General features: G+C 35.9%; 1 protein-coding gene across 1 annotated transcript in view; it reads right to left on the bottom strand.

Annotated features, from left to right (window-relative positions):
• Positions 1-1,144: 1,144 nt before the first annotated feature.
• Positions 1,145-11,253, bottom strand: part of ANAPC10 (anaphase promoting complex subunit 10) — an 87,637-nt gene continuing 77,528 nt past the window's right edge. The window contains exon 5 of the mRNA XM_077755926.1: positions 1,145-1,430. Within this exon, the coding sequence (XP_077612052.1) occupies positions 1,200-1,430 (231 nt within the window). The 3' untranslated portion in view covers positions 1,145-1,199. The remainder of the gene's footprint in view (positions 1,431-11,253) is intronic.

Below are 11,253 nucleotides of genomic sequence, written 5' to 3'. Positions count from 1 at the left end.
AAAAAAAGAACTAACTAAAACCTACTATTTAAGACTTGAGTCTACCGACCAACGCAAGAAACTCCAAGGAATCTTTCCTGAATAAGAGCGCATCTGAGTAAGTTCTGTGGCTAAATAACCATGCTCCTCCTAAAGAGCAGTGGGGAGGAAACCATACAGACTCAAATCTAGTCATTTTAAACCATGGAAAGAAAACACGTTTAAGCTCCTTTAAAATATTTTTATGTACAAAGAAAAATCTCATACATTTTTAAAATTTTTATGAGACATATTTTTTTTTAGTATTTTTATTTATTTCTAGGAGAGAGAGAGACAGCGTGAGCAGGGGAGGGTCAGAGAGAGGGAGACAGACTCCAAAATAGGCTCCAGGCTCTGAGCTGGCAGTCAGCACAGAGCCCAACGCGGGGCTCGAACCCACAAACCGCGAGATCATGACCTAAGCGAAAGTCGGACGCTTAACCGACTAAGCCACCCAGGCGCCCCATTATGAGACATATTATCCTTCAGAGAATGCTTCTGTGTCAGACACACATTTAAAACGAACTCTTCTATAATAAGCAGCACTAGCATTAGAATAAATAGCATATGGTACTGGCAATCTCTGACACAATATCACGATATAGAGAACCCTCAGTTAAAAGTATTTCATGGAAGTAATTATGATACAATTAACCATATTTCCCAAATCAGAATAGTTCTCATCAGACGTCTAATACTAGCCTCTTTTGACACTGTTTTTTAAAAGTCCCAGTATTAAAAGAATAAGCTTCTTCTAGAGAGAGAAAAAGGAAAAAAAGAATAATTTTGGCCTATTAAAGATAGTATCTATTGATAAGACATAGTACTGTTCCCAAACATGCTAAAAATCATTACTCTAATCCATGATCACTGTATGAAATAATCACTTGGTTAGTAAAAATGATATATCTCTTAAAATACTCAGTTCTTTTGATATAATGAAAAATTTAATGATGGGCTTCAAATCCTTTTTTAATAGTGTAAAATATGTGAGCTTTATTTTATGTTAAAGAAAATATAAATAGTATGACCCAAAATTTATTAAAGTTACAATAAAATACTCTTCAATGCATACAAAATTGCAAAATAACTGATGTTTTTTTCAATAAAGATTCCAGATATAATATTTGCTGACAAGATAAAACAAAGATACATTTAATGACTCTTGTTCTGTGTTAAGGTCACCTTATTGAACGATACATCATGAAATCAATAGTTGTACATCTAGGAAATTTGCCAATGGAGCTCTCTTCCACTGGTGTGTATATTTTAATTTGTCTCATGTGGGTGTCTCTTCCATTCTGGTGATTGGCTAGAACAGCAATCTGTATCATGAATGTGCGAGTGGGCTTCTTATGATTATCAGTTAAGGGAACGTGAATCCAGCCACTTGGTTCCACCAATTCAAGTTGCTGCCAAGAAAACAAAAGTCAGATTATGTTTTCACTCAATGAACATAATTGATTACAATGAACACATCCTAAAGTTGATTTATATTTAACATTTTGCTCACTGAGAGAATGACAATATACCAACCAGTACCAGTCATTTGGCACTTTTACAACACGGTCCGATTTTACACCTGTTAATAGGCACTCTACATGTTCCATCTTAGTAGACAAAATGAAAAGATATATGTAATCTTAGGGTTTATAGAAATCTGTATAACATAAAAGTTTAGAATTAGACATGTAGAAACATATACAGTCAATTGACGACCATGTTGATATAAGCAGGAAATGAATCTAACATTATGCTTCAAGTATATTTTATTTCAAGGACCATACCTAATATACTCAAACATACTCAGATTCTACACAAATTACAAGAATAACAAAAGAAAATCAATCATTAAAAAAAAATCAAAGCTTTTTAAAATGCTAAGTGATTTATGTAGCCTGGATGATATTCTAAAACTAAAATCTAGATTTTTAATATGAAATGCTAGATAATTTTTTTTAATTCTTAAGAAATTCCAGACAAATTTGTTTAATCAGGAGTCCAAACTATCCCTCCTTAATAAAGGAAAGAAAATCATAAGTCAAAAGGTAAACCTAAATTTCTAAAATTTTTTCTAAAGTTATAAAATCATTTTTAAAACATAAATATTGATTTCTAAATTATCTTAATTTATTTTGAACACATATAAACTATATATATTACAGAAAATACAGGCTTATCTTATCAACACAGCCAAATACAGGTGTCAGAGAATCTAAATGTGGATTCCATGAGTGAGTCTAGCAAAAGAATTCAGTGAATACACCACTATATCTTCTTTCCTTCTCTCTCTCCCTTCTTTCCTTCTTTCTTTTTCTTTCATTCCTTCTCATTTTTTTTCTTCTCATTTCTCTTCCTCCTTCGCTCCCTCCAACCCTCCTTTCTTTCTTCACTTTTTCCTTCCTTCCTTCTTTCGTTCATTTTATGGAAGAAAAGGGTGTGTAGATGAAAGCAGAGATGGGACAAGACAAAAAGAACAGAAATCTTTAAAAAGGTAGCTATTTTTAAGACTGAATGATTTCCTCTTTTTAACCACAGAATGTAAGAATGAATAAATCCCTACTACTTGTGGTATTTTTAATCGGTGTTTTTTTTGTTTTTGTTTTAAATAAACTTCCATTAGCATTAACTTAAAATGAAAGAATCAGAAACCAGGTATATCTGGTTTCCATCAGTAACCTTTTTATTCATTCAGGTAACAAATAGTTACTGAGTAGTTAAAATGTTGAAGGTATTTTTCTAAGTAAAGTTAAGTATACAAAACATGAATAAGGCCTTGTTCCTAACCTGAAAAAAAGTTCAGGGGCACCTGGGTGGCTCAGTTGGCTGAATGTCCAACTCTTGATTTCAGCTCAGATAATGATCTCAGGGTCATGGGACTGAGTTTCATGTTGGGCTCCAAGCTCATTGGGGAGCCTACTTGGGATTCTCTCTTTCCCTCTGCCCTTCTCCCCTGTTCTCTCTCTCTCCCTGTCTCAAAAAAATAAATGAAAATAAATTGGGGGGGAGGGGAAGTTCTGAAGCAGATAACCTTTCTGGCTTCATTCAGTTTCTTCAAGTACAAATTTTTTTAAATGTTTATCTTTGAAGCAAGCTCTGAGCTGTCAGCACAGAGCCTGACACAGGGCTTGAATCCACAAATGCAAGATTATGACCTGAGCCAAAGTTGGATGCTTAACTGACTGAGTCCCCCAGGTGCCCCAGTTTCTCCAAGTATAAAATAAAAGGATTGGAGAAGTTATCATTCAGTGTCTCTTCCAGGTCTCACATTTAGTAATTCTAAATAAAAGAAGAAAGATATGGTAGGCAGAAAAATGGGCCCCCAAAGGTATCCAAGCCCTTCTTCAAAACCTGGGCTTATTTTAACTTACAGGGCAAACCGGGCTTTGTAGATGTGATTAAGCTAAAGACCCCGAGATGAAAAAATTATCCTGGATTTCCTGGGTGGGCCCAATATAATTATAAGACTCCTTGTAAGAGGGAGACAGGACAGTCAGAGAAGGAGATGTGATGGTAGAAGCAAAGGCTGGAGTGATGGGACCATAAGCCAAGGAAAGTGGGCTGACTCTAGAAGCTGGAAAAGGCAAGGAATGGTTCTCCCTAGAAATCCCCAGGAAAGAAGGGAGCTTGCTGATACCCTGATTTTAATCTATAAGACCCATTTTGGACTTATGTCTTCCAGAACTATAAAACAACCAATTTGTGTTGTTTTAAACTACTACATGTGTGATAATTTGTTATAGTACATACAGGAAACTATTACAATAGATATTTGTGGGAGTATAGAGAAGGGAGAAAGCATTTCTGGAAGGAAGAATTCATTCTCAAGGTAAATGTACTATAATGAACCTCAATTATGAACAAAAAAGTAAAACTAAAATTCTAAATTCAACTTCTTACTAACAGAATGTTTTTGACAAATTTAACCATTATTTCTGATAGACTCAATGTTATTTTCCTAGCATATCTTAAATGCTTCGGTGTTCTGAAAATTATATTAAGATTTTATAGCATAAATGCTTTTTGGAATGATATGCACAGAATTATAGATGTAATAAATTATTCAATAAATACTATTGGTATTGCTTCAGAACATATCATAAGGCTTACTGATCTTGATTACTATAACTACATTACAAAGTACATGTAGTTGTTAATATCTTTCAAATGACTTCACAATCAACTATATTCCCCAAAAGTCATAAATTTCAAGTCATGTGTCTACTGCAGTTCTACTGTGGGCAGTTTAGAATTCTCAGAATCATCTCTAAAAAGTTCTTATTCTGATATCATCATACCTTAGACTACTTCATAGATTCAAAAAACTCAAGTACATTAACTAATTGGAATTTAAATAGAAAGTTTAAAAGAAACCCTTAAGAATATACCATATATATAATTCTTATGTTTTTTTATAAATATTTGGTTAAAAGATTAATATACTTTAAGAAAAAATTATATTATTTTTTATATTAAGCAGAAAATTAATGAAAGGTAAATTTTTGCCAATTTAACTTTCTTTTTTCTCCATTTCTGGTTTGCCTCAATAAATGAAAGTTTCATCACCATTACTATAGAAGTTTTTTCTATATTTCTCCTTCTTTCTTTCTATCATCTCCCTTTTTGGCTCTTTTCTCCATATATTCACTCACTTAACATTTTTTTATCAGCCTGTCTACTAAATACCAAAAATACTCTTAGCTGTACGTGTAGGGTAGGGACTGGCAAATCTCTTCTATAAAGGACCCAAAAGTAAACACTTTAGGTGTTGTGGGCCATGTGGCCATTATGACTAGTCAATCTGCCTTTGCAGAGTGAAAACAGTTATAGGTAATATGAAAGTGAATGAGTGTGCCTATGTTCCAATAAAACTTTATTTACAAAAGCAAGCCACTGACCAGTTGGCCCATAGACTACACCCTGACATAGGGAGTAGTTACGGATGGAACTGACCCTCAGAAAGGTAATATAACTTCATAAAATAGAAAATAACTTGTATGTCCCCTGACTCAGCCTGGAGTCAGGAGACATACAAGTTATTTTAAGAGAGAATTTACTAAGTAGGAATCAAGTCATTAACTAGAGAAATGAAGAAGCCAAGGAGAGAACTAAGGTATCATGGAGCAAACAAGTAAAAGAGGTGAAATTCTAAGGCTGGGGGAAGGACAAAAAAGAGATTACCAAAATGGAGACGTTCAGAAAAAGAGTCCTGTGGATTTGAAACTCAGATCCCTGAGGAGGGAGCTGTTTGGCTGGTGCTGGTGCCCCTGGAGGAAGAGCCCAATGGGGCTGGTGTAGAGAACTTTGGGGAGTGGGAGCCAAGTGACTTGTGGTGCTGACATTTCTGACATGGGGCTCATCAGGCTGGTGTTGGGAGTGTTAGAAAAACTGCACACTGGACTCAGGTATAGCCACGGGAAGGAAGTACTGCTGTGAAGCAGCACTATGAGGATGACAGAAAACAAACAAGACACAAAGAGAAGGAAACAAGTCTCTTTTTCCTCTTTCTGCCCTGCAGTCTCCCTCTAGTGCACTCTTTCACCAAAGCTTAACAGATATGCCAGGGCTCCTCACACATCAAATGTCACTTAGCAACTGTTATATGCCAAGCAATGTTCTAGGGACAGAAAAAAAAAATACAGTGGCAAATAAGAGAGCTCACACCTGAAAAAAAACTACTCAAAGAGATACAAAGAAATCGGATTTAAACATAGGAAGACTTCAAGAAAGAAGTCATAATAAAAATGCTAGTACTGAGGAAGCACAAATAGACAAAAAAGTCAGTCAAAAAGAATAACATAAGCTCATAAAATAAAACGTAAATGTCAATAATAATTCCTCAAAAAGAATGCTAATGATAATAATAGCAGCAAGCTCTTAACTAGCACGTATTATGTGCCAGGTACTACCCTAAGTACATTAAGTATATTAATTTATTTAATCCTAGCAATGAGGCAGGTATTATCCTGATTTCACAAATGAAGCAACTGAGACACAAAGTGTTAAGTAGTTTTGATGAGGTCACATGGCTGGTAAGTGGCAAACCATTGATTGAAACAGGCAGTGTGATTCCAACGACTGTGCTTTTAAATACATAATGCATTTTACATAATGTAAAGATAATACTCTGCTGGTAATTTTTTATCTGAAATCCTATATTATATAAATAAAACATGAATTAAATGAAATATGGCAAGAGAAAATTCACCACTAATCACATCATAATGCAATTTCCTTTCCATCCTACACATAAATATATACACACACATATGACCTAAAGGGAATTATAAAAGGTAACAACAGAATTAAAAATAAAATTTCTGGGGTGCCTAGGTGGCTCAGTCAGTTAAGCGTCTGATTCTTGATTTCAGCTTAGGTTATAGTCTCACAGTTTGTGGGATCGAGCCCTGTGCTTGGCTCTGTGCTGACAGAGCAGAGTCAGCTTGGGATTCTCTATCCCTCTCTATCCCTTCCCCTGCTCACAATCTCTTTATCTCTCTCTCTCTCTCTGTCTCATGCACGTACACTCAAAACTAAATATATTTTAAGAGAGAAATAATCTTAAGGAAAAAATCAACACAAATATTAAAAATGGACATATACCCTGTACAGGCCAAACATACACACACACATATGCAATGGGCGAACAAACACAAGGAAATTGTTCAATTTCAATAATATGTACATGTATGTCTATATACATATAAATATATATGTACATATATACATAGAAAGTATCTATTAGATTGGCAGAGACTAAAATAATTAAGAACATCAATTATTGGTGAGAAAAAGGGAAATGTACTCTCATGGACTGATGTGGGAATTACATAGGTATAACCTTTCTGAGGAGTAATTTGGTAATAATACCTATCAAAATTTTAAATGTAACTATCCTTTAACAGAACTTCACTTCTGAACTCTAGAGAAATACTTAAAACAAGGGCACAAGGATTATACATGTATATAATATTCATAACTGAAAATAAGTTAAATGACTACTAACAGAAGAGTGGTGGTGTACCCAGCCCCCAAGATGACCCTGGTGAGTCAGACTCTTAAATAGCCTCCTCCTACAATGGGTTAGGGTTGGCTTTGTGTAACCAACAGAGTATGTTACAAGTGGTAATGTGTGACTTTGCAGACAGGTCATAAAAGGCATGGCAGCTTCTGCCTGCATCTTTTGTATCACTCCTTCTGGGAGAAACCAGCTACCATGACTTGACGACACCCAAGAAGCCCCACGAAGAGGTCATGTGGAGAGAAACCTAGGCCCCCAGCCACCAACTGGCATCACCCTGCTAGCCATATGAATGAACCACCTTAGAAGTGGATTCTCCAGTCTCAGTTAGCCTAGCTGACATATGACTGTTAACTGCATGAGAGTCTCCAAGACAGAAATGGCCAGCCAAGCTGTCTCCAAACTCCTGAACAGAAATCATGAGAGATAATAAATGATTACTCTTGTTTTGGGTGATTTGTTACACAACCATAGTAAAACACAGAGTGGTTAAATAAATAATGGTCCATCCATATCCTGGAATATCTTATAGCAAGTAAAAATGATGTATCTCTTTCTATATCTGCAGTTATTTGCAGCCATCTCTGATTAATTTTATTTCTATTTTTTTATGTCTTTACTTTGAGAGACAGACAGAAAGCAAGCAGGGGAAGGTCAGACAGAGAGGGAGACAGAATCCGAAACAGGCTCCAGGCTCTGAGCTAGCTGTCAGCACAGAGCCTGACACGGGGCTCGAACCCACAGACCGTGAGATCATGACCTGAGCCGAAGTCAGATGCTTAACCAACTGAGCCACCCAGGCACCCCTCTGATTAATTTTAAAAAGCAAAACACTGAACAGTGGGTTATATGATATATATATATTTTAAAGATTATTTTTGTATGGATAAAGTCTAAGGATATTCACCAAAATATAGGCAATATCTGAAATGGTGAGAATATGGATAATTTTCATTTTATTCTAACTATGTATTACATATGTTTTTCTCAATAAACATGTATTTATCTTATTTAAAAAGCTGTTTTTAATTTGATGGTGGAAGGAGGTTGGGGGAGGAAACGTTTCTGAAAGTATCAACACCTGATCTTAATATCTCATTGACACCACTCTCTTCCTCCACTAATAGACTCATCCCTCTTGTTGATTTCAACATCCATAGAGACGATCCATTTAACAATCTGGAGTCTCCTTTCCTCAATTTCTTCACTTCCAACAATTTTGATATCTACCTTAGTTGTGCCTCCCACAGTCATATTCTATACTTGATCATGAGCAGTAGCTGCAATACAGATGCATGCTGACTGAAAATATCCCCATCTCTACAGGCTCCTAAGATACTGGCTTTCTCTAGACCCACGGCAATAGTATTAACCCTAGCAAAACACCTAGACTATTGATGCCATCTACTTCTTTACTATTCACTGATCCATTCAATCTTAGTTCCTACTTTATCTTAATGACATCCCATAGTTCACTATGATAATCAATCTCTTTACACTTCAAATTCAGTGCCCCCCCCTTTTTTTTTAAAGGAAGATAACAACAATCCTGGTTAAACCTAATTCTGCTTATTTTACGCCTATCTGAAAAAAAATAATCAACCATGCTAACTGGTTCTCACTTTATTTTTTTTCTAACTTTTTAATGTTTATTTTTGAGAGAAAGACAGGGCAAGTGAGGGAGGGGTAGGGACCATAGAATCTGAAGCAAGCCCCAGGCTGAGCTGTCAGCACAGATCCCAAAGTGGGGCTTGAACTCACAAACTGTGAGATGATCACCTGAGCCAAAGTCAGGTATTTAACTGACAGAGCCACCCAGGCGCCCCAGTTCTCACTTTAAATTCAAGATGACAAGTATATATTCAGTGTATATTTAGCACCATGCAAAATTCCTACTATCTCCCTTTAGAAAATCTGCTTTCACTATCTCTGGATAGCTGTTTCTAGGCTTCTTCTCAAATTTTAGCACCTACTCTAATCTTTCTCTCTGAGCTAATATCTTATTTCACTAAGAAAACAGGCAATCAGAAAAAAAAATACCATCTTCCCATCAGCTGTTATATAGTAAAATGACTGCTCCTTCACTTTTCTGAGGCCAGTTCTTCTGTTTGTCAACAGATCCCATTTCTTCTTTCCCAACCAAAGACTCTGCTTCCATAATAAACATGGTCTCTCCAAATCATTTTCTCTTCCCCACTGAATCACTGTCATCAGCATTTGAACATGTCACAATACTTGCCATTTTAAAGATTAAAAATAAAACCAGAACTTTCTTAATCCTATATCTTCCTTCACCTGCTGCCCCAATTCTCTGTTCCCTTTTACTGCAAAATCCCTTTAAAAGTTCTGTTTTTGTTTTACCTGCTCTTATCTTTAACGCACTCCAATCTGAATTCTGTCCCCACCACTGAAACCAATCTTTGACCAATCTAGTCAAAGTTGCCAGGGACCCTCTCAGAAGAGTTCTTTGATACTCTTTATGTTCGTATAATTTCAAAATAAATTTTGAGTTTATTACTGTATTCTGGATTTTATCTAATGATTTTACTTAATGATCCCGACCACAAGATCTATTTAAAGTTTTAAGGTTTATTTTTAAAGTTTCATATAATGTTGTAGTTTAAAAACAGTTTTGTACACAAAATACAGAACATGGCTTACAAAGATACTAAGAGAATGTTATAAGTTAGAGAGAAAATGAGTGGTAATTTGGTAAAGATACATAAATTTAAAGATGAATACAGTCAAGACTTATTAATGCTAAGCTAAATAGAAGACTTCCAATGATGCATTTAAAAATACATCTACCGGAGTGAACTTGGAATTAGATCCTTCCCAAGAAAAGCCTGTGATGAGACCACAGCCCTGGAACATCCTGACAGCAGCCTTCTCAGACCCCGGGCGGAGGATGCAGCCAAGGTACGCCCAGACTCTGGACTCACAGACACTGTGAGATAATAAACATGTGTTGTTTTAAACCACTATATCTGTGGTAATATGTTACACAGAAATACAAAACTAATACATAAGGGCATCAGACAAATAACAAATACTGATAATTTTATAGAAGACTAGTGAAAATTCCACATTAAAAAATGTTGAGGGTTGGGGCGCCTGGGTGGCTCAGTGGGTTAAGCATCCAACTTCGGCTCAGGTCATGATCTCACGGTTCGTGGGTTCAAACCCTGCGTCGGGCTCTGTGCTGACAGCTAGCTCAGAGACTGGAGCCTGTTTCAGATTCTGTGTCTCCCTCTCTCTCTGACCCTCCCCTGCTCATGCTGTCTCTCTCTCTCAGAAATAAATAAAACATTAAAAAAAATGTTGAGGGTTTTACAAGTGTTTATAACTAACCCAAACAGGTATAACAAACTGAGACAATTCCTATTGTTAATTTGGAATAAATACTGCTTCAATATTTCATTATTTGACCATAATCTTGTTTAGCCAATTTCATCAGTTTTTTTATAAAAGATGTGTTTTAGAGGCAACCTACATAAGTAGGTATTCCACCTAGTGGCAGGAGAAGCCATGTCATGGACCACAACATCAGCACCACTGCCAGACCAAAGCCTACTAAGTCACTTCTGAATAGGAGCCACCACCTTTCCTTAATATTCCTTCCTTAATATCAGCTGCTATGTTGCAAAGACTATAACGGTAAAAGCTGTAGGTAAATACAATCCATTAGAATGTCTCTATGAAATTATTTCTCAGCCTGGCTCTGGCATTCTGCTTCCTAAACCAGCCTCTTAGTCATTACCTCTAATCTGGCTATGATTTATTTAAGAGCAGGTGTACCCCTCCAAGGATACACTGATTAACTCCACCATAAACAAAGCTTACATTAAAAAAAAAAAAACTCAGAAGTCATTCATCAATAAAAACCATGTAAAAAATACAAAGTTGTTTATATGTCCTTGGCGAAACACATATCCCTAGAAAAATTAATGAATAAGGAATAACTACTTGATAGTTGTTTCAATAAAATTGTCCTCTACTCTCCCTTCTATTTTTTCCTCCTTCATTAACCATAGCTCCGACCTAATAAAATTCTACAGAATCTCAATGAGAACTGTCAACACAGAGCAGCAGATTCTAGAATTTTAACTATCCTGTCACTAGAACCAGTTGACAGAAATGATGACCTACTTGTAGACAGAAAAAGTCTAATATGATCCAAAAGAAACTTCAGAAGTTCCAAATGTGCTAAAAGT

This window comes from Crocuta crocuta, unplaced genomic scaffold, assembly GCF_008692635.1.
Source record: "Crocuta crocuta isolate KB4526 unplaced genomic scaffold, BGI_CrCroc_1.0 scaffold112, whole genome shotgun sequence".
Taxonomy (NCBI): domain Eukaryota; kingdom Metazoa; phylum Chordata; class Mammalia; order Carnivora; family Hyaenidae; genus Crocuta; species Crocuta crocuta.
Note: the sequence above shows the minus strand (reverse complement) of the source record. Positions and strands in the feature narration are given on the sequence as shown.